Genomic DNA, 23,542 nt, shown 5'->3' with positions numbered 1-23,542 from the left:
GGGTTACATCCAGTATGGGGGTGTGCGAGAGATCAACAGATATTTATGGGGTCAGATTAGTCTCATAAGTACTCGTACACACATTGTGGGATTCATAAACACATAGCATGCGAAACACACACACATTGTGGGATTCGTACACACATTGTGGGATTCGTAAACACATAGCACGCGAAACACACACACATCGTGGGATTCGTACACACATAGCACGCGAACCACACACATTGTGGGATTCGTAAACACATAGCACGCGAAACACACACACATTGTGGGATTCGTAAACACATAGCACGCGAAACACAAACACATTCACCAAATGTGTGTGTGAATTGTTTTACGCGCATTTGTAACGTGCTTCCAATTACAAATTACCACTTACGAATACAAATTCCCACTTACGAATGTGTGGATCGTTTTGATACCCGTCATGCGCAACTGAGAAGAACACATGCATTTTTTTAACTGGAGCCCGTCTTCAGCCAATCAGACGTCTTCTTCTTAAACAGCCAATCACAAGGGCTGGGCTGTTTCGTTACGTCACTGCTGTGCGCCTTCAAGTCCGGCTGGAGATTCCTTTTAGACTACAACGCAGTTCATGCGGTTGTCGTGCGGGTAAGTAAATTTCTAAAGTATTTTCTTTTTATAGTGCCTTTTGACCACTAACCTATGTAAGCAATTACATATACACGAAATACTTAATTGGAATATTGTTGATATTGCAAGACGAAAGCGTAACGAAGTTAACGTCTCATGATAAGGAGTAAACACTAGCTTCCTTGCTTCTATTGTTGTCGTTGGAAGGGAGTAATATTTCTAAAGTATATTCATTGTATAGTGCGTTTTGTCCGCTAACCTCTGTAAGCAAATACATATACACGAAAGACTGAATTGGAATATTGATGATATTGCAAGACAAAAGCGTAATGAAGTTAACGTCTAAGCAGTAAACATGTTGGTCGCCAAAGTTTTAATGGCGATTCGGTTATTGTTCAAGAGAGATTTTTTTACATTATAGCCGGTTAACAGCGTACGGAAGTTAGCATTGTATGATATAAGCATTAAACATTTGGGTCACCTGGGTTTTAATGGAGTTTCGTGCTTGAAATCATACAGAAATTAACCATATGGCTAGTGACCCAATTAAGCCATTATATTTTGAGAAGGAGAAGGCTAAGTCCTATATATATTAAAATTTTTCAAAAAAGCTTAACTGCTAATCATTGTTTTCGGGAGTGTATGTATAAAGTATTTGGAAGTCATTTTTCAAATTTGTCTTTCTGTGCATGTGCTTTACAGTTGGTGTACAACATGGAGAAGAGGTTCCAGGAGATTTTCAATTTTATGTCTAGGGGTGAATTCCCTAATTTATAGTGAATCTCAGAAATGTGCTTTAAGAAGATATATGCAGAAGCTCAAACTGAAGGGTGAGTAGGCAAAGTATTTGTGATGTTGCTGTTATTTATAATATATATATATGTGTGTGTGTGTGTGTATACAGCTATATAATTGTTATTTGTGTGTATTTGTGTTTATATGTGATCCAGTCCCAAACAGAAGCACGATCACTGTTTAATGAAGTACACTCGGCTTCAATTGGTGCACACACAGGCACTGTTAAAACCAGATCCTCAATGTACTCCAGAAATTATTGGGATGGCATGACGGTGGACATTGACTGGTGGGTATGTGATGGTTTATTTCTGCATTTTGTCACTAACTAATTTTGGTGAGCTATTTCAGATCTTATTAACCTGACCCGTTTCTCATGACGATTTGTTTTAAGGTCTCTGAATGCGACGGATGTCAGAGGACTGGTAACTCTTTGGCTGTGTGTGACACAGCCATTACAAAGCATTAAGGTATATTTTCATACTGACCGTGTGTAATCAAAGAAATGTATTTCTGGTTTTTATTACATGCGTGAAAAATTGGAAACAGCTTTGTCTAATGTCACGCATGTATTTAATATTTGGACATGCGTGAAAATTAGGTTTTTATGTGTTCCCTTCATATCAAGGTGGGAGCCATCTACCCAGATTAAGTTAAAAACTTCAAAGATAAAACATGGTGCTCTTCAGATTTTGTAGGAATAGCTGTAAGAGATATGTTCAATATTGGATTTGCCTTTCACAGGTGTCTGCTGTTTGGGAGTTGGTTGGGATAGACCTGACTGGGCCTCTCCCAAAAACCAAGGATGGCTTTCAGTACATTCTTACTGCCACCGATTATTTTTCCAAGTGTGTTGAGGCCTTTCCTTTAAAAAACAAAACAGCATCAGAAGTGGCATAACGTATCTGCTCAATTGTTTATAGACACAGATGCCCCCAAAGAATCCTGTCCGACCAAGGAAGAGAATTTGTCAATTAGGTATCTGAATGCATTAAATTATTTTCACAGTGGGATTTTGGCATTGTTGTTTTCCCCCTTTTTTATTTTTTATTTTTTTAATTGGATTTATTTACAATGTATCAATTTTTCAGCTCAACGATAACCTTTGTGCCTCCTGTGCATTGAAAGGAGTGTTACAGCTGCATATCATCCTAAGACGAATGGGCTGGATGAGAGGACAAATAGCAAACATAAAACGGCAAGTTGTTGTTGGTGTTCTAAAATGTATATCTAATTGTACCCTTCTACTTCGTACAGCTCTTACAAAATTGGTGAACGACCGACAGGATTTGTTTGGTGGTTTGGCCTATTCAGTAGATAATTTTGACCGGATGGTCATCTGGTCAAGTGCCGTAATTAATAACTTTTTTGATTTAACAATGTTGTGTTTTCAGTTAAATTACTGTGGGCTGCAGAGGATCAAGGCAAGGTGGAGGCTGTCGTTGGACCGTATAAATTATATGACACATCTTTTCATACGCTAAAAGGCAACGGCTGGCTGTCTGATGAAGTCAGTGGGAGCAATAAGTGTTTAGCAAATAACAAAGATTCTTGCCTTTTGCCAATTTTTTTATTTTGCTATGCAAGTATTTGATGCATACATGCATATCCTCATTGAAAGGCAGCAGCCAAGTGCTGGATATAGTTTTTCTCAATGCATTTATTTTTTGCCGGAGTATAGTTGTAATGTTGTTACCCCTTTTTTTAACAGGAGCCCATTCACCAACTCTCTGCTGTGGTAGCTGGGAGTCTGCTTTTGGGAAAATTTCAGCCTGTTAGAAAGGTAATCCATTTCATGCCAATATTTAGCTATATTATTTTAACGCCAGTAACCCAAAATAACAATAATTTGGTATTGTATGTTCTTCAGAGGAAATTCCCTGTTGAAAAAAAAAGTGTATTTGTCCTGTCCTGTCCTGTATGCGCTCATTGGATTTTAGTGGTTAGTGGGTTTCTTATATTTTCTTAAGACCTACCGATTCTGGAATGTATTATATATAGCTATTAATTTAGCTGATGCCATACAGAAGTTAAATTTCATTAAGTTAACTACATAAATCTGTCATTGTGCAGAATTACACAAAGGAACTAACCTTTTATAGATTGTCCACATTTCTAAGAGAACACTGGTGATCAACGATCCCTTGAGTAACGAGGACAAATATGAGCAAAATCTTGCGGAATTGGAGGTAACCGCTTCAGAAAGTTTAAATTCCTAGTATTATGTTAATATGGAAGTTAATAGTTCAATGTTCATCTTCATTGTTTTGCTTATAAAACAATAATTAGGAACTTCTTGAGGTTGGCGGGCCGTGAGTTCCAAATAGAAACTTGGACTACCAAAACTGTGGCCCATAACAAGCAGCAGAACAACAGTAGCTGTGGGGTTTTCACATTAAAGGTAATGATTTTAAGATTTCGGAGTCTCTGCAGTAAAACTTTGCTGCTGTTGTTGTTTAGCACTGATATGTAACAGAATGCCTAAAATGCCATTTCAGTTTGCGGAAGAGTATATGGCCAATGGAGATCTCAGGCACAACCAGACCCACCTTCCCGAAGTTCTGAAGGCTCGAGGAGATCTAGCCTGTGCCCTCCTACAGGCTGGGAGTCTGAGATGTCTATTTAAATTAAAAAAATGTCTCAAAACTTACTTGGTCTCCTCACCTCACATAATTGAACTCCTGATTGCTCTCAATGTCACTATTTACTTTCAAAGGCATCCAAAGAACAGATCTGAGGATTTGCTGCTGCGCTTTATCCTCTCTTGCCATCATTGATCACTTATTAGGTTTGTCGCAATAAAAAAAAGTGTTTAAAAAGGTAGTAAAATTCATGTGGCAGGTCTTAACCCCTTAATGCCTGCAATATGGAGCAATTGTCAGAGAATCACAAAATGTGAAAAATAAGGTCTTAAACCTTTTTTTTTTCCAAATTTGTAAAGAAAAATGTGTAATAAGCGCTCTAATATCTATTTTCCTTGTTAAATCCTGTTTTTCTCATGGAACATGCAGATGCATGAGTTGACTTGCATCCATTTTTTTTTTTTTTTTTTTTTTTTTTGAGGAAAGAGTTCTAAATCCTAAGTGTATCAAATGTGATTCATTTGGCAAGAAAGCTCTGTTGCTCCAAGTCTTTCAAAAAATATATTTTTTTATATCCGTAATAGACTACCATCCTTTAAATACTGTCACTGTAGGTAGCATTTTTAACAGGCTTATAATGTCTATTTTTTTCCTTTTAAAATGGTCTTAAATTGGTTTAAGCATAGACATCACAATCATACATTAAGAAGTCTGAATTTTCCCAAGTATGACTTTCAAATAGGCTTGAAATGGAGAAAGTAATCTTAAAAAGACTTATTTAGCGGAAAAAAAGCCTGTTAAAAATGTGCCACATATAGTACAGTATTAGACATCTAATCTTGCTCTCATCATCCCTCTGCTGAGCGGTTCAATGAGTTTTTCACCAGTTGACATCCAATACATTTGAAGTGCATGGGAGGTCCTCCCACTCAAAATGGATGGGACGTCTTCAGCTGTCAATGACAGAGAAAGGCAAAACCGTTAAACGTATGCTACACGTACGCTACATTTGTTCGACGGGACACCTTGCATCGATAGTCCCCGCGGTCGAGTTGAGCTGTCAAAAACGGGGCTCCTACTTTTACAAAAGCTCCCCATTTGTCACTTGTCACTCAGTACACCGGACTTGAAGGCGCACAGCAGTGACGTAACGAAACAGCCCAGCCCTTGTGATTGGCTGTTTAAGAAGAAGACGTCTGATTGGCTGAAGACGGGCTCCAGTTAAAAAAATGCATGTGTTCTTCTCAGTTGCGCATGACGGGTATCAAAACGATCCACACATTCGTAAGTGGGAATTTGTATTCGTAAGTGGGAATTTGTAATTGGAAGCACGTTGCAAATGCGCGTAAAACAATTCACACACACATTTGGTGAATGTGTTTGTGTTTCGCGTGCTATGTGTTTACGAATCCCACGATGTGTGTGTGTTTCGCGTGCTATGTGTTTACGAATCCCACAATGTGTGTGGTTCGCGTGCTATGTGTGTACGAATCCCACAATTGCGTGTGGTTCGCATGCTATGTGTGTACGAATCCCACAATGTGTGTGTGTTTCGCGTGCTATGTGTTTACGAATCCCACAATGTATGTACGAGTACTTATGAGACTAATCTGACCCCATAGATATTAGCTGCGTCTTACATTCCTAACTAGAGCTGGGAATCTTTGGGCACCTAATGATTCGATTACGATTCAGAGGCTCCAATTCGATTATAAAACGATTATTGAGGCACCCCCCCCTCCTTTTTTTTTCTCTTTTTTTAAAAAAATGTTTTGTACATTAGTTCCAAAATTGTTCAAAAATACTCTCAGGCTAAACCACACTATTTCAGTATCAAGTTGACATATAGCAGTAAACAAATATACAAAAATAACATTAAATAAAAAACTCCAGTCCCCATTCTGTATCAGCAGTTTTAAACTACATTCAATTAATTTAATGTTGTGAATCAACCATTAAATTTGTTAAAATTGCTCCCGTTATTCCATAATTTCCCTTTTGTCTACTTTCGACATGTGAAAGTTTTAAAACTATTGTAAAGATAGATTCAATTCAATATTTTACCGATTTAGGAGTATTTTAGATAAAAAGTTAATTAGGTTTGCTTGGAAGGTTCGCTACAACAGCCTTGGAGGGAAGTGTACTGCTTTAAGATGGCGGCCGTTTATAACCCCCGCATCTAGCTTTTTGTAGATGTGCTGCTAACACTACCAAATGAATAATGCATCTAGTCCTATATAAATGATATCCACCATAACATTATATGGATGTACAGCTTTTCGGCAGCAGTCAGGTATGTTGTTGTGTTTTTTTATCTCGTTGCATGATTTGAGCTAGAGCCGTGAGTTGAGAATTGGCATTACCCGAGGGGCCGGGTAATGGGAAGCATGATGTTTAGCTACTCTCGCTCCGTTCCGTCCCGAAGACCGCGCGGCGCGCTGAGTGTTGTGTACTTCCGCTTTACTTCGCATATTTCAATAATCGGAATTTGGATGTTTGTGAATCGTTCTCGAATCTTCCACGGCCGAATCGCGAATAATCTAAGAATCGGAAATTTTGCACACCTCTATTCCTAAACATAAAAAAGGTACAAATTCTGCAGCAGGATGGTGCTCCATCGCATACTTCAATCTCTACCTCAAAGTTCCTCAGGGCCAACAAGATCAAGATCCTCCAGGACTGGCCAGCCCAGTCACCAGACATGAACATCATTGAGCATGTCTGGGGTAGGATGAAAGAGGAAGCATGGAAGACGAAACCCAAGAATGCTGATGAACTCTGGGAGGCATGCAAAGCTGCTTTCTTTGATGTTCCTGATGACTTGATCAATAAATTGTACGAATCCTTGCCGAAGCCAATGGAAGTAGGAGTGGGAACCTCTTGGTACCAAAGCTCACAATGACGATGATCTGACGATGTGGCGATACAACGATTATCGATATATTGGTAAGGAAATCATTCTAAGATAGTCTACAAACAACTAATAAACAGAAAAAACAAGCTTCTGTTGTGAATTGGAATGAGTTTATCACAAGTAGACGTCAAGTCCATTTGAAGTGGGAGGGATGGCAGCCGTGACATTGATTAATCAAAATGGTGAAGGGATGTGTGGTGGTTGGTTGCAGTAACAGAGAAGATAAACGGTCATTTTAGTAGTTGCTGTGTGCCCGTTGTTAAAAGGGCAAATCTCGAAAGCAGCGCGGTTTGTTTATCTCGGTCCATGATGCGTTTGTGTCGACAGCAGTTTAACAGCGGCGAAAACATCAATATGATACCAACACGATCGCAGACATCAGACGGAGACTATGAAGCTCGTCGCCACGGTCGCGCACTAAGAAGGTGAGCGCAACAACAGGTGTTGTGCCGAAAAAAAGCCGCCCTGCGTGAAATGTCCCCGACTTTCTTGTACCGTGAATATGTATTTTACTCTGCCTGAACTAATAAATGTCATAGCTGTGTGATTGTCATTGGGATATGCTCGTGAAAACCTGTAGACTAATACATTTCTGTTCAAAGATGGTTATGTGGCCCAGTTCAAGATTTGTTGCTAAAATACATAACATTACTAATATTTTGTGTAATTTAATTATTTAAAACTGATCTTACAGTCGTAAATCCATTACTGCAATGCGTCCATGAAAACATTTGATGTTTTCACGTCAATAAAGCGTTATAAATAAGCGCTCCCGGAAGGGGGAACATTTGACGCGGGGCAGCTATTTTTCGGCACACACCGGCCCGTTGTCGATCAAATTTCATTTTAAAATCGTGACAACGGTGACGCTCAGCTGACCAAATGTCGGTTTATATTCGGGCCGGTGCAGATTTTGGGTACCCGACTCCTCATCGTGACATAAACTGGAGTATGATTGGAAATTTTGTGGTTTGGGCATCAAATATGGATCTGGCGACTGGATCGACCGAAGCTTTTCCAAATAACGGCTTTTATGCAACTCATCCAATGAGTTAAAAGCGTCTGAAAGCACCAGGGCTTCCATAATTTGCAAGTGAATCCACCTTTACAAACTACGATCATTGACAATTCGACACACAATGACGGACAATATGGTGGCACAATACAGCGATCACGTGATTGTGTGACGTTGGTGATTGGGGTCTATAGGCAGCGACTCAAACTCAACAGGAAATGACCTGTAAATACCCTAAAATGAACAGCAAGTGACCTGTAAATGCCCTGAAAATCGGACAGATTGACTGAATGCTCTGGTTTTGAATGAATGAATGTTCACAATCTAAATGGATTGGGCATCGAGCATCATCAATAGAGCCTTAGAGTTAATTGAGGCACTATTATGGTGGAAGATTTTGGTAGCAACTTGTTGGTTCCTTTTTTTTTTTTTTATTGTTTTTTAAGACATTGACATCTTTTTAAAACACTATCGCGATTCCTGGTAGCAGCATATCGATAACCTTTTGGGATACGAAGTATCACGATATATCACCATTTCGATATTTTGTTACATCCCTACATGAAAATCATACAAAATATTAAATTTGGATCTCACAGCACCACTATTTAATTCGCTTATGTTATATAACATATTTTTGTATTTGAAGTAGGGCTGCAGCTATTGAATATTTTAGTAGTCGATTAATTGATGGACCAGTTAGTTTGAATAATCGAGTAATCGGATAAGGAACATGAAAAATTAAAATACCTGAGGTGGGCCTCAAACGTTAAAATTATTTATTTTTTTTTGACGAGAATCTGTGTACAACAAGAGAACAATTGGCCAACTTAAATATAAAAGTCCGCTAGATTAAATACTATCAAATGCTAAAGTTTTTTTTTTTTTTTTTTTACAATGCTCTTAAATGTTTCAGACACATATACCCACAAAAACTTCTAAATATACCGATAGACTAAATTATGTATTAGCTCAAAGAAAAACTTAGCTTATGTTGGTCTTAAAAGGGAGCAGTTGGATTCAGCTATGTGAAAAGAGGCAGACCAGGCAGTGTATCCGCCCTAATCAATAAAACTAAATGCAAACACTTTCAAAATAAACCATTACATCGCCACTTTAAATAGCAACAAAATTTAATTCGAATATTTTTTTTCCTAATCAAATACTCAAGTTAATCGATGAATCGTTGCAGCACTAATTTGAAGTACATTTTTTGTTCAATTTTCACACTACTTTCTGTCGGCGACAAAACTTTTGTCTTGCCAAAATTGGACCTTTATGTCTTCATTATGATGAATCTTTTTCAGTAAAACAAATATATATTTTTGTAAATTCAACATCATTTGGGAGGGTCTTAGCTTTCATATGAATCATTTCTGAAACCAATTGAATAATTATAAGTCAGGTTATTATCAATTGTTTGTACAAAATGGATAAGCGATAAGAAATCGTACTATACATAAGTAATTAACATTATTGACGAGTACCCGAACAAAAACTGAACAGGATAACCAAATGTACTGTGTCGTGTAAATAAATAATAATGCTATGTCAGTGACTTATCCAATTTTATCAACAGTTATTGAAAACGAATGATAAAGGCTACACAACGTCAGACTTTAGTTGACTGACCACACACAAAATGTTCAGAAAACTAGGTGAAAGGCCGACAGAATTTGCCGAAAGTTAAGCTAGGTCATCACGGCAGTGCCTACATCTGTAACTCGATCATAATTCGTTTTTAAAGTAGTGTGACGGTAAAGCACATTTAAAGTTACCACATGCCAAATTTGACCATGGAGTAAATTGTCATTTTAATTTGGGAAAAACACCTATTTAATGATTTTAATCTCCCGAAAGAAGTCGTCAAATGGTTAAATTTTCCAACCGGACGAAATAGCTTGACGGACATGCTGTCCAGTTAGCTCACGTCGGTCTTGTGACATCTTGGAAAACAACTTACATTTCAATTTATCATCATAATTTCCCAATTGAATACTAGTCACATGGTGTAAAATAAGTACATAAATAAAGCAGACACACAATCGAAGACCTAGTATCATAAACAAGAATCCAACTAATCGAATTTTTTCGTCACGTTAGATAGTTTCTTACCTGTTTGAGTGAAACGCCAGGAGTTGGATTTTGTTTGGACTCGTATCAAAACTAGCACCTTTAGAGTTAGAGCAGCCCGGGCAGAAGCGTATTTATGTACGGGGATGACATGGAAGCGTAACCTATGTCTACACATAGAGAATGTTCGACCAATCGGATGACAGGATACAATTGTCATGTGCAGTGCTACCAAGCGCGCACACTTCCTGGCCAATCAGAAATCGAGATAGGCGACCATGCGTCAGAGCCGTAAGAGTTGTCCAATAGGATGACGTGCACGATGTCTGGTGAGAGCGAACAACCAATCAGATGCTCAGCGTAATTCCTGGCGCGGTAAGAAGATCTAATGTTTCAAGTCCGATGTTCGTGTGTAATTGCCCTAAGGAACTTTAATGAATACTATGACTCTTAAAGCCCATTAAAAGCGACTTTCTCAATGTACAAATGTATATTAATACTTCAAGGAGGAGAAATATGACACTTAAATCAACAGTTTAATTCTTTTATACTAAAAAAAATCCATCAATAATTAGCTGGGGTTCAATTTTGGACCCTGTGAAGTCTGAAGACTATAAAAATACAACTAAAAAGAAATGTAGCCATTCTTCCAGAGGCTAGCAAGGGTCCCCGGGGGTCCCAGGCAACATGGGGCCCTTCGAGCGTGTGCAAGTAAGGGTGACAGTTTGACTTGGAGCAATAGAAGAAAGACTAAAAACACAAACCTTTGTGTGAAATCAGTAGTCAGATTGACCCTACGACCCATCAAATTCAAATCATTCCGTAAAAAAACACTGATTGGTGGACTACCGACCGAAATGATTATTAAATTTGCTAATAAAATTGTTTAGGATTATTTTAAATGCATATATGTTATATTTTTCTTATACGACGAGGAATACGAAAGACCCATTAATAGACTTTCTTGGGAAAAATCACCTTATGTTTAAGTAAACACATGAATAATGAGGTGGCCTGTGAAAATAAGTGTAAAGCAACTCGGCAAGGACTTTCAGGATAGTACTTGGTGAGTCGCTCTTTAAAAAATTATGTGGTATTAATAGCTGATTGGACTTTCTTAAACATGTACAATCTATGGTACATGCTGATTGGGATTGATAACAGAATCGTTAGATAATCTGCTAATTGATTCCATGGTATTGAAACACTCCCTACACTTGTCGCTGCGACAGTGCAGTAAAGCTGCGTGTGCTAAATCTGTTGGCCCTCTGGGGGCCCCTGCTGGCTGGGGGCCCTAAGCAATTGCCTGGTTTGCCTAATGGGACGTGACGCCTCTGCATTCTTCAGAGACAATCTCCTTGCCATTAAACTTGCTGGGAGGGCGCAAGTCACCTAAGTGTTTTCCTTCATATATATATGTCGTAAAACACTCAGGTGACTTGAAGTTCCGCTCCGAGACCTCCAATTTGACCAACTTTCAAAATTGTCCGATACGCATGTGTGATATATTATTGGAAAGCTTAAAATCTCTATTTTCTGGGGGAAGAAAATTTTTGAATAGGAGGGCGTTTTCAAAAAAAAAAAAAAAAATTTTAAACAGCGAAACCTTATCTGGAGGTGAGAACATGAAAGAGTAGAATTAAAGACGCCATGACTTTAACGAGGTATTATCACGTACTTACCTTGTTTCGATCCAAAAACTCCATGTAGCATGTATCACGATTTTTGGGGGATTTTATGGGTGAAACATGGTAATATAACAAGAGTCACGATGCAGAAATCGCAGATATCAAAGAGTGGTCGAGATTTTCTTTTTCATATATTTACCCTTTTAAATGTTAATTTTCAATTTTTCTTTGTTTGGATCGATTATTTATCATCTAAAATATCGGGGAAAATGCGACAGTAACAAAAAAAAATACAATTAAGCGGTAGTATGAGGTAGATATCAGTTATAACACCATTTACCATTTACTTATTTACATATACTATTTTTTTCATTGTGACGTAATTTAAAAGTTTAAAATATCCGAGTGAATAATTTTAGAAAATATTAGACATCAATTAATGATTCTCAGCTAAAAACGAGACATTTCAAATAATAAATTACTTAGCTTCTTTTTATGGCTGGGTTGAAACAAAAGCAGTTGCACGGTATCTGTAAACGGGGGTCTTCAGGGTAAAACGGACAAATTAGAAATAGTTCGGGGGTTTAATGCGCCATGAAACTGCTATGGCAGGATATAGACATATTGTTCTATCAAACACAACAGTTCTTTTGGCTTAAAATACAGCAGTTTATTTTAAAGAGGGGTGTAAGAGCAGAAACTGCTTTTTCAGCCTTGTCCGTGTTTTCCGAAATATTCTAAACAAAATTAAAATAAATTAAGTTCTTTAGATGAGCCTTACCCCACAGGCTCAGCTCAACATTGTTACCATCAGAAAAAAAATCACTGAATTATTTTCCATAAAAAGCAAATGTGTATGACTCGTATTATGTTTACACTATCCACACACTTTCTTTCTCAACACAGACAGTTGCTATAGAGAATAAGACACATCTTACCACTGCTAGACACACTAAACATGCTGGAGTTGGTGGGAAGCAACAGTGTTTACTAACCTTTAATTTTGTATAAATGCAAAATCATATTGGAGGTATTGCCTTCTCGGCAGTCACCCTCCGCAAACACGTTTTACATGTCGGTTGGCCCTCTTCCTCTAAGCCGCTGCCGTCTGTAACTTTTCTGTAGCCGAAGTATTCCCATACCAGCGATTTCGTATTCTTCGATGGGGGGGAAGTTCAGGAGTTTCACCTCCTCCAGCCATTGTGTAGCACAGATGACTGACACGGAGCAACAAACCGGTGGGGGAGGGTTGAGCCTTGCAGCTGCAAAAATAAATATTCCATAGGGAAAAAAATTACACTGAACTACAAACTGCAGGGTTCAAAAGATAGGGAAAAAGTAGCGGTTTATTGTCCGAAAATAACAGTATAAGTTTTTCGAATGTCGTAAGAATCATTAACTATGTAAAGCAATGTAAAGCCCAGACCAAGAGTGGAACAATAACAACAGTTTATTTATTTTTAAAACAGTAAATTATTTAACATGAACTCTTCTTATTGGCATTTACAATGGCAAAAGATATCTCAATCATCTTAAATGAGAGGGCTGGAAATTTATACTTACATGGACAAACATTTTTGCTTCAAAGAATAAGTAACATCAACAATTTCATAGACATAGCATAAATACTAAATGTTCATAAAAAAGCAGCATTTAATTTTCTCATATTATGTGAACATAAAAAATTCGAATAATTTTATTTACTCAACTACATGAACCCGTAATCGGTCATTTTGAACAGAGGAAATGTTGAGAAGACGTGAACATTGAAATAAACTACATACTTACATTGTCTTGAATTGGAGTGAATCTATTTGAACGACAAACATGAATACTTTAAATTCATTCAAAGCAATTTCAGGAAGACTTTCCGAACATAAGTAGTTTGGTGAACATTGGTAGGAAAAATGGAAAAAGGTTTCTCCATTATGTCGTTGAAGTGCAAACATTTTAGCTATTAGCTACAACTTTGGGTGTTTTTTCCCAAAGAGAAAGCAGCTGTCTGCCTGTGTGGGCATATAACTCCTGGAAAAGGGAAAAAAAGACATTAGAGTATTGCAAATGGTTTTCAAGTAAATTGCAGAAATAAAACATGAACCTTCTACTTCTAAAGGTAACTCACCTGTCCGTCTCTGCTGATTTGGACTTTCTTGTTTTCGTTAAGTGGGTTAATGATGTGATGGGTGCAATGGAAAGGTAAGCTTTCCTTGCAGAGCCACTCCACACCAAAAACGCCCCCTAATTGCCCGAACCCCCAATCGTAGCAACTGTTGTGACTGACTGTCGATGACATACGGCCGTATCCCTGGAAAACCAAAAACAATTTTGCTGCTTGAATTTTAAAGAAGGCTTGAAATGTTGGTTGCATGTTGTTGTAGGACCAAAATGTGTCCCACAGAACACCTTCCAATTGACCTCTCGCAAAAGCTCTGCCTCCCCTCAGTTACTTTTGTGAAGCCGACAAGCTTTGTGACTGCAGACATACAGTGCCCTCCATAATTATTGGCACTAGGGTTGTTCCGATTATGTTTTTTTGCTCCCGATCCGATCCCAATCGTTTTAGTTTGAGTATCTGCCGATCCCGATATTTCCCGATCCGATTGCTTTTTTTTTTGCTCCCGATTCAATTCCAATCATTCCCAATAATTTTTCCTGATCATATACATTTTGGCAATGCATTAAGAAAAAAATGAATAAAACTCGGACGAATATATACATTCAACATACAGTACATAAGTACTGTACTTGTTTATTATGACAATAAATCCTAAAGATGGCATTTACATTATTAACATTCTTTCTGTGAGAGGGATCCACGGATAGAAAGACTTGTGACTTTGTATATTGTGACTAAATATTGCCATCTATTGTATTTGTTGAGCTTTCAGTAAATGATCCTGTAGTCGTGCCCAAATGCATGATGGGAAGAGGAACTATGACTGTACGTAGTGCTACCAATTGATATATCTTCTCTGCGTTGGGAAATAACTTAAGGTGTTAAGATAAAGATCAATTGCTACCTTGCTTCCCCACATTACTTCTCATGATATTTCTAATCGTAGGGAGAGGGATTGTAAGGTTTTAGCCTATTAAAAAAAGGCTCCAAAGGCTGCCAAAATTCACTCTACTCATTTTACGCTGCTTTTTATCTCTCTCTATAGGTAAAGTGGCGCCATTACAGATTGAGCGCGACAATGCGTAGGTGGGTCGTGCAGCGCATGCATTAATTACGTTAAATATTTTAACGTGATACATTTTTTTAAAAAATTAATTACTGCCGTTATTAGGATAAATTTGATAAACCTACCTTAAGCCTAAACTAAAAACTCTGGAAGAGTGAAACATATTATGTCTGTAACGTTAAATACAATTAGAAAACGATTTAATTTAAAAAAAAAAAAAAAAAAACATTTAAAAAAGGCATGGCCGATATTTTTTTGCCGATTCCGATACTTTGAAAATGATGTGATCGGACCCGATCGATCGACATCTCTAATTGGCACCCCTGAAAAAGATGTGTTATTGTGTGAGAAAGCACACGGTCCCAGGCTTTAACTGCGACCGTGTGTATTTTTGTGTGAGACCAAGATTGAGCTTTTTGGCAACAAACACTCTAAGTGAGTCTGGCGTGCCACGAAAGATGCGCATGCTGAAAAGCACCTCATACCCACTGTGAAGTATGAGGGTGGGTCAGTGATGCTGTGGGGCTGTTTCACTTCCAAAGGCCCTGGGAACCTTGTTAGGGTGCAAAATCTGTTGCCCTCTGCCCGAAAGCTGAAGATGGGTCGTCACTGGGTCTATCAGCAAGACAATGACCCTAACTATATGGCCCAAATCTACACAGAAATGGTTCACCAGACACAAAATCAAGCTCCTCCCATGGCCATCTCAGTCCCCAGACCTTGTTTTGTTGGCAAAAGGGGGTTGTACAAAGTATTAACACCAGGGGTGCTAATAATTGTGACACACATTATTTGATGTCAAATACTTTTTTCTTTATGTGGGATTTTTTTCCCCACTGAATGAATGCACTTGTATTACAGGTTGGATTTGTCTCTTTTTTTCCATGAAGGTCCCATATTATTTGAATAAAAAAAATATTAGAAGCTAAAAAACATCTTTTTCAGGGGTGCCAATAATTATGGATTAATTAACTCATTTGCTCCCAAAAACGTAGAAATACGTTCTATTTTTAATTGTTTCAGTGTCCCAAAAACGTATTTATGCGTCTTTTACGTTTTTTTTTTCACAAGAGACATTTCTAGGTTCTGATGCAACGTCACTCCAAAGCACAACGCTCAAAATCCATTTTAAGGCAATAAAACTGGCCACGGGAGGGCAGTAGCGCATGAAATGAATGAAGAGAAATAGTCAGGAAATCGAAGTTGGAAGAAGTAAGGAGTATGGGTGTAACAGTACACAAAAATCTCGGTTCGGTACTGTGAGAGAATTTTACTCATGCTTAAAACACAACCATTATACTTGATATTTTGTATGCTTTTGATGACTTGCATGAGAACATTGAGCATCATTGTTACATTAATCTGTTGAGTGTAGCCTTGACTGTATCACAGTATGCCCAAATATGGACTGTCATTTTCCTGTTGTTTTCCAATATGCCCTGAATGAATACAATGTGGCAATTGTGGCTTATCAAACTTCATCCTGGCCACAGCTAGTGATTCAAGGTTATAGCTTAAGGTGGTTTTCCCCTATGAGAGATGTTTTTAAATGTTTTCGGTTTCGTTTTGTCAACCCATAAATAGAGGCATACCCTGTATTTCTCTTTTGTCCACATGCGGAGAGGCGCTTTGTGCGTTACTCCGCGTCTGTACCCGAGAGCTCTTGTACATAAAGAAAATCAATCCATGGCTGGGGTCGTATTTATTTCTCTGATCTAGCTATCGAGGTAACACTTGTCTTGGAGTTCAACCTTGAGCTTCCCTGACAGGTACGTACCTCGGTTTTGAGGTCACAGTTCAGTTCATTTTCGGTACAATAAGAAAACAAAATGCAAAATATAAATGTGCTAGTTGTTTATGACACACCTTTCAACAATAGGAACATTAGCCTATACAAAGCTAGAATTCTGCTCAAAAAGTAGCGGGTCAGCTTTCTTTCTGAAAGAAAGAAGAAAAACGAAGTCCTGTGCTAAAGAGAAAAGCAATCCCAATGACAGAGATTTTAACATGTATTTTACAAATGAAATGCCTCATTGAGTCATTTTTTTTTCTTATGAATGGTTTTCAAAAGCTTTATTGGTGGATTTTCTCGAGTTAAAGCTCCACACAGAAATTAATAAATTTAATTGTGTAAGCAGGATCTGTGTATTATTCTTATTATTTAATTACAGGTGTTTTAACTCATTTCAATTTATTTTATTTAAATGGGCTATTATTTATTTTATTATGAGTTTATATTTTACAAATGTGATGTAGTATTCATTTATATAGTATATTTTATGTTGTATATCTTTACTTCCTATGTGAATATGAGTTCCTACTTGTTTTGTTGTGGTAAGACGGTTTTGTATTGAACACGGGGCTGTGTTGGTTATTATTATAGCAGAGAAGACAGCAGTAAATCAACAACGACAAGTCAACTGTGCCCTGATCTACCACTCAAGAGATCTGATGGACTCAAAAAGTGGGTTACGATTGCATATTAGTTGGAAAATCGACCGGATCCACCGTATTTTTACACGAGTGACTTCTGATCTGCCCGATCCTAGCTAGTAGTATTGACGCAGGAGGGTTGCGTCTCGCGTCAAATTGTCAACTCTGCCGTTCTTTTCGCGTGTGTCGTGTTGAGCCGCTTCTGGGACGTGTCTAACACGCGGCCGCACTGTGACTGCTGTGCATTGGCTGATTGACTTTAACGCCCGCGTTTCACTGCGTTTTCGCGGCGGCCACGTTGACGTTTCTGGGTTATACTGTCCTATTGTGTTGGTCCTCATTTTAGTCGAGAAGACAAGAGTAAATATAATCTACACCAAGAAACCCGATCGACTCACAGCTTTGAAAAGTAAGGGTTACATTACGTCAGAAACTCGTTCGGTACGCCTCCGTTCCGAACTGAGCACCACGTACCGAAACGGTTCAATACAAATACTTGTACCGTTACACCCTTAGTAAGAAGCGTGAGAAAAATGTGGAGAACGATGTAAAACACAAGGCACATGCCCCACACAAGTTCCCTAGGTGAATTCTTTTATGAGGTAGTGGTCACTACAAAAGAAAGATTTAAAAAATTATCTTGATGAGACAGGCAACGATGAGGGAAAAATTTACCCCGTCTGCCGATACAGCCGCGGCCACAACAGCGTCATCTCTCAGTTCAATAGTTTAGTTATGTGCAACTATCGATTATTTTAGTAGTCGATTAATCGATGAAGTAGTTATTCGAATGATCGAGTAATCGGATAAGGAACACGAAAAATTAAAATACCTGAGTTGAGCTTCAAACGATATAAAAAAATTAATGAGGATCTATGTACAACAAAAGAACAATTGAATAACTTACACAGCAAAAGCTAGCTTAAATGCTATAAAATGTTAACGTTTTTTTTAACAATGCTCTTAACAAATGGTTCGGACTCATATTCCAACAAAAAAAACGGCTAAATATACCTACAAACTAAATTACGAATGCATTAAAAAGCATTAGCCCAAACAAAAACTTAGCTTACATTGGTCTTAACAGGGAGCAGTTGGATTCAGCCATGTGAAATGAGGCAGACCAGAGGGCAGTGTATTCACCCTAATCAATAAAACTAAATGTAAACACTTTCAAAATAAACCATTAAAACGCCACTTTAATTAAACGAATACTCGAAGCAACAAAATTTAATTTGAATATTTTTTTATAATCGAATACTCGAGTTAATCGATTAATCGTTGCAGCACTAGTTATGTGTAAATAAATTGTTACTTTGCTATCAAAAGCTCTATTTGTCTTGTTGTTTATGTTATTTTGTAGAAGGAAAACATTCAGATGTTTGGGATGTCACAAAAGCAAAAAATTGCTGTGTTAAAGTCAAAGTTATGTTTGAAATTATGCTTTTACAAAAAGCTCAATTTCTCCGTTTTTTCATTACAAGTTGGAAAATCGCTTAAACTATTTTCTAATGCTGATTTCTAACGAATGGAAAAAGATGAACTAACTTTTTTTTCCTGCTGAAAGAAGAGAGTCTAATCTTTCTTTTGGTGGGTTCCATGTTTATATAGCAATAGAACAGAACTATCTGTGGGCCTTGCAAAATCAGTCAAAATCCAGTAAAACGGCTGGGAGCGAAGGGCCTTGCTCCGAAGAAAATGGCTGGGAGTGAATGAGTTAACAACGGTTTCCAGGACTTACAGTTGTGGTCAAAAGTTTATATACACTTGTGAAGAACATAATGTCATGACTCTCTTGAGTTTCCAGTTATTTCTACAACTCTGATTTTTCTCTGATAGAGTGATTGGAACAGATACTTCTTTGTCACAAAAAACATTCATGAAGTTTGGTTCTTTGGGTGAACAGAAAAAAGTGATCAAATCTGCTGGGTCAAAAATATACATATACAGCAGCGCTAATATTTGGTAACATGTCCCTTGGCCATTTTCATTTCAATTAGGCGCTTTTGGTAGCCATCCACAAGCTTCTGGCAAGCTTCTGGTTGAATCTTTGACCACTCCTCTTGACAGAATTGGTGCAGTTCAGTTAAATTTGATGGCTTTCTGACATGGACTTGTTTCTTCAGGAATTTCTCAATGGGGTTTAAGTCAGGACTTTGAGAAGGCCATTGGAAAACCTTAATTCTAGCCTGATTTAGCCGTTCCATTACCACTTTTGATGTGTGTTTGGGGTCATTGTCCTGTTGGAACACCCAACTGCGCCCAAGACCCAATCTTCGGGCTGATGACTTTAGGTTATCTTGAAGAATTTGAAGGTAATCCTCCTTCTTCACTATCTCATTTACTCTTTGTAAAGCACCAGTTCCATTGGCAGCAAAACAGCCCCACAGCATAATACTACCACCACCGTGCTTGACGGTCGGCATGGTGTACTTGGGGTTAAAGGCCTCACCTTTTCTCCTCCAAACATATTGCTGGGCATTGTGGCCAAACAGCTCGATTTTTGTTTCATCTGACCACAGAACTTTCCTCCAGAAGGTCTTATCTTTGTCCATGTGATCAGCAGCAAACTTCAGTCGAGCCTTAAGGTGCCGCTTTTGGAGCAAGGGCTTCCTTCTTGCACGGCAGCCTCTCAGTCCGTGGAGATGCAAAACACGCTTGACTGTGGACACTGACATCTTTGTTCCAGCAGCTTCTAATTCTTGGCAGCTCTGCTTTTTGGTGATTCTCGGTTGAATCTCCACCCTCCTGACCAATTTTCTCTAAGCAGCAGGTGATAGCTTGGGTTTTCTTCCTGATCGTGGCAGTGACAAAACAGTGCCATGCACTTTATACTTTCAAACAATTGTTTGCACTGTTGCTCTTGGGACCTGTAGCTGCATTGAAATGGCTCCAAGTGACTTTCCTGACTTGTTCAAGTCAATGATTGTTCAAGTCAATAATCACTAACAAGAAATTACTAATTCGTGTTGCTGTATGTATATTTTTGACCCAGCAGATTTGATCACTTTTTCTGTTAACTCATAATAAAGTCATAAAAGAACCAAACTTCATGAATGTTTTTTGTGGCAAAGAAGTATCTGTTCCAATCACTCTATCGGAGAAAAATCAGAGTTGTAGAAATAACTGGAAACTCAAGACAGCCATGACATTATGTTCTTCACAAGTGTATGTAAACTTTTGACCACAACTGTATATGATTGGAGGATGGCCGTTCAGGAGGCAGTTTGCAACAGGTCAATTGTTTATTGCGTATGTTGAAAAATGTAAAATGATGTACCTGGAAGTGTCCAGAGCCTTGAACAGAAAAGATGAGGATCACTTCATTCTCCTGGAAAGCCTTGGTCAGTTTTTTCTCATTACCTGGACTGGTAGACCATATGCCTTTCTCCTTCGAAATTTCAATGTTCCTCTTGTTGCTGCTTTTCATGACGAAGTAACGAACTGATGAAAAGCCCTGCTGGGGTAACAGGTCTTTTGTGCAATGCTGGGAAAATAATCAGAAAATTTTGAAATATTAATCTGCCTTCACAATGATTTGCCAAGTTGCAGCAAAACTGCAATAACTTTTAAAATGTTTTTCAGCAGATTTTAGGATTACCTTTCCTGAGAATAAAGAGAGTGGGCTTCCAGATGGGGTTTCCATGCTTAAAGATGAGGCGGAACTGCCATAGGGGTGCCCTTGCGCAGTGAGATGTTTTTTGCCAAGTGTTGGCTTGTTGCTGCTTTGTGGTTTTTTGGGATGCAGGCCTGGGAATGCTGGTTTCCTGAAGTATAAGGAGGAAAACAGTGATAAAATAATAATATTGCTCAACAAATGCCTGCTTGAGAGAATCAAATCTTGAATACATCAGTTTAGAACCAGGAATTGGCTAAATTTGATTGCGTTTCCAATCAAAAATTACACAGATAGCACAGTTCAACAAGGGAACACTCCCACGTCGACTTTTGAAAAAGTTTAAAATTCAGAGAATCTTCAAGTTACGAAAAGGTTAATGCACTGGAAAATGCAGATTACCTGTCATTCGTTCCGTTCCAGGAAAGCTTTCGACTGTTTTCAGAGTGTTGGAAAGGAAAGGGACGCTGGCCTATCCCTGAGGGCTGCTTCAAGCCTGCTGCATGCTCCTCTGTTGTAAGCACCTGCAAGACAGGATTTTAAATTAATGGTATATAAACTGGATGTATGAACTATGATTTATAAATAATAAAAGCTAATATTGCTGAATTATGATTGAAAGGGGGAAATACATGGTAGTATATTTTTTTAAAAAATCATACAAAGTATGTTTTACATGTGTACAGAATGTCTGTTTTTTCAGGTTAGATTTTAAGGCTAACTCATCTGAAATTCCACACAGCCTCATGATGTAAGGTGACAATAATTTTACGTTTTTTCCTCACCAATTTTCAGAAAGAACACAAAAATGTATTTTTATTATTTTAATAGACTTACGGAAACAAGGGTTTGAAGAGTCATCTCATCTTGTTTGGACCATGGTTTGTAAGGGGAACAGATTCTACTGATGAAGAGATTATGCCACTTGCTTCTTAGGTCAAACATCAATTCTGCTGACTGACAATATGTTACAAAATGATTAAAAAGCCTGCAATTACTGAGTGAAAAATTTGTATTTTTTTTCCTGATACAGTGAGAAGCAGAAGTATTTGCACCCCTTGTAATTTTGCAAGTTCACCTACCGGTACTTAGAAAATAGGTAGAAGTCTGACATTTCAATCATAGATGCATTTCCACTTATAGCAGGGGTCCCCAAACTTTTTCCTGTGAGGGCCACATAACTTTTCCCTTCTCTGATGAGGGGCCGGGGTCAGTTTGGAACAGAAAAAGTGTGACAATTGCAGGAGTGCCTAAATGTAAAAATTTATTGTTTTTCAGAAAGCCACAATCAAATAACCCTTTCTGGATTCTTCACTGAACAAAAGTAAATAAAATAAAGATAGAATATAATATAAAAATTAGGGCTGTCAAAATCATCACATTAACGGGCGGTAATTAATTTTTGTAGTTAATCAAGTTAAAATATTTGACGCAATTAACGCACAAATGCCCAAACAGATTAAAATGACAGCACAGTGAAATGTGTACTTGTTGTGTTTTTTGGAGTTTTGTCGACCTCTGCTGACGCTTGGGTGCGACTGATTTTATAGGCTTCAGCACCCATGAACATTGTGTAAGTAATTATTGACATCAACAATGGCGGGCTACTAGTTTATTTTTTGATTGAAAATTTTACAAATTTTATTAAAACAAAAACAAGAAGAGGGGTTTTAATATAAAATTTCTATAACTTGTACTAACATTTATCTTTTAAGAAGTACAAGTCTTTCTATCCATGGATCGCTTTAACAGAATGTTAATAATGGTAATGCCACCTTGTTGATTTATTGTTATAATAAAGAAATACAGTACTTATGTACCGTATGTTGAATGTATACATCCATCTTGTGTCTTATCTTTCCATTCCAACAATAATTTACAGAAAAATATGGCATATTTTATAGATGGTTTGAATTGCGATTAATTACAATTAATTAATTTTTAAGCTGTAATCAACTCGAACAAAAATTTTAATCGTTTGACACCCCTCATAATAATAATAACACGATTAATTAAATAGATAATAACCAAATAACCCTTTCAGAGTTCTTCCCAGAAAAAGGCCAGGAAATAAATAACACTATTGAGAAAAAAAATTTTTTTTAAATCAAAATGCTCTCTGGTATTGTTCAGGGGGCCGGACCAAATGTGGAGGGCCGCGGGCAGTAGTTTGGGGACCCCTGACTTATAGAGACAATCTAAAATTAAAAAAACCCCGAACTCAGATTGTGTGATTTTTGAGTAATTTTATTTGCAATTTACTGGGGTTCATAAGTATTTGTACTCCTGAGAAAATCAGTGGTAGGATTTAGTGCAGAAGCCTTTGTTTGCAATAACAGGGGTCAGCCGCTTTTTGTAGTTCTTCACCAGGTGTTCACATATGGAAACAGAGATTTTTGGCCCACTTCACCACACAAAACTTCCATAAATTTGTCAATCTGTCTGTTTCAGATCCATCCAAAGATTTTCTATTGGATTGAGGTCTGGAGACTGGATAGGCCACTCCAGAACCATGATATGCTTTTTATGCATCCATTCCTTGGTGAGCGTGGCTGTGTGCTTCTGATCATTGTCATGTTGGAAGGTCCAGCCACGACTCATCCTCATGTCTCTGACTGAGGGAAGGCGGTTGTGGCTCAAAATCTGACGATACATTTCACCATTCATCCTCTGCTTTATATAGTACAGTTGTCCTGTCTCCTTTGCC

At 37.9% G+C, this 23,542-nt stretch overlaps 3 protein-coding genes across 9 annotated transcripts in view; 1 reads left to right on the top strand and 2 right to left on the bottom strand.

The window, feature by feature from the left end:
- hmgcs1 (3-hydroxy-3-methylglutaryl-CoA synthase 1 (soluble)) overlaps positions 1-10,185 on the bottom strand; it is a 36,262-nt gene extending 26,077 nt beyond the window's left edge. For both annotated transcript variants that reach the window (XM_057818774.1, XM_057818775.1), the window contains exon 1: positions 10,019-10,185. The gene's annotated coding sequence lies outside the window, so the exon portion shown is untranslated. The remainder of the gene's footprint in view (positions 1-10,018) is intronic.
- On the top strand, positions 417-4,042 carry LOC130905408 (uncharacterized). 5 transcript variants are annotated; one of them, XM_057818777.1, is made up of 13 exons: positions 426-615; positions 1,300-1,427; positions 1,548-1,685; positions 1,787-1,862; positions 2,137-2,240; positions 2,316-2,370; positions 2,521-2,688; positions 2,787-2,902; positions 3,104-3,175; positions 3,263-3,334; positions 3,495-3,581; positions 3,682-3,793; positions 3,891-4,042. In XM_057818777.1, the coding sequence occupies exons 6-12, from the start codon at positions 2,322-2,324 to the stop codon at positions 3,706-3,708; spliced, it is 591 nt and encodes a 196-aa protein (XP_057674760.1). In that variant the 5' UTR covers positions 426-615; positions 1,300-1,427; positions 1,548-1,685; positions 1,787-1,862; positions 2,137-2,240; positions 2,316-2,321; the 3' UTR covers positions 3,709-3,793; positions 3,891-4,042. The 5 variants fall into 5 exon arrangements, with proteins under 5 accessions (XP_057674761.1, XP_057674759.1, XP_057674760.1 ...); XM_057818778.1 differs by lacking the exon at positions 3,263-3,334 and having other exon boundaries at positions 417-615; XM_057818779.1 differs by lacking the exon at positions 2,787-2,902 and having other exon boundaries at positions 456-615; positions 2,521-2,590.
- Positions 10,186-12,688: 2,503 nt separating the features above from the next.
- The window catches only part of ythdc2 (YTH domain containing 2), a 49,871-nt gene continuing 39,017 nt past the window's right edge, over positions 12,689-23,542 (bottom strand). Inside the window, exons 26-32 of one of the 2 annotated variants that reach the window (XM_057819806.1) lie at positions 21,673-21,792; positions 21,238-21,359; positions 20,821-20,986; positions 20,583-20,706; positions 20,500-20,516; positions 13,727-13,909; positions 12,689-13,629 (exon numbers count right to left, since the gene is read on the bottom strand). In XM_057819806.1, coding sequence (XP_057675789.1) covers positions 13,555-13,629; positions 13,727-13,909; positions 20,500-20,516; positions 20,583-20,706; positions 20,821-20,986; positions 21,238-21,359; positions 21,673-21,792 — 807 coding nt within the window. In that variant the 3' untranslated portion in view covers positions 12,689-13,554. Of the gene's footprint in view, positions 13,630-13,726; positions 13,910-20,499; positions 20,707-20,820; positions 20,987-21,237; positions 21,360-21,672; positions 21,793-23,542 lie in introns of both variants that reach the window. The other variant, XM_057819805.1, reaches the window with a different exon arrangement.

Source organism: Corythoichthys intestinalis, chromosome 17, assembly GCF_030265065.1.
Source record: "Corythoichthys intestinalis isolate RoL2023-P3 chromosome 17, ASM3026506v1, whole genome shotgun sequence".
Classification (NCBI taxonomy): domain Eukaryota; kingdom Metazoa; phylum Chordata; class Actinopteri; order Syngnathiformes; family Syngnathidae; genus Corythoichthys; species Corythoichthys intestinalis.
The sequence above is the reverse complement of the archived record's forward strand: the minus strand, read 5'-3'. Positions and strand labels throughout refer to the sequence as shown.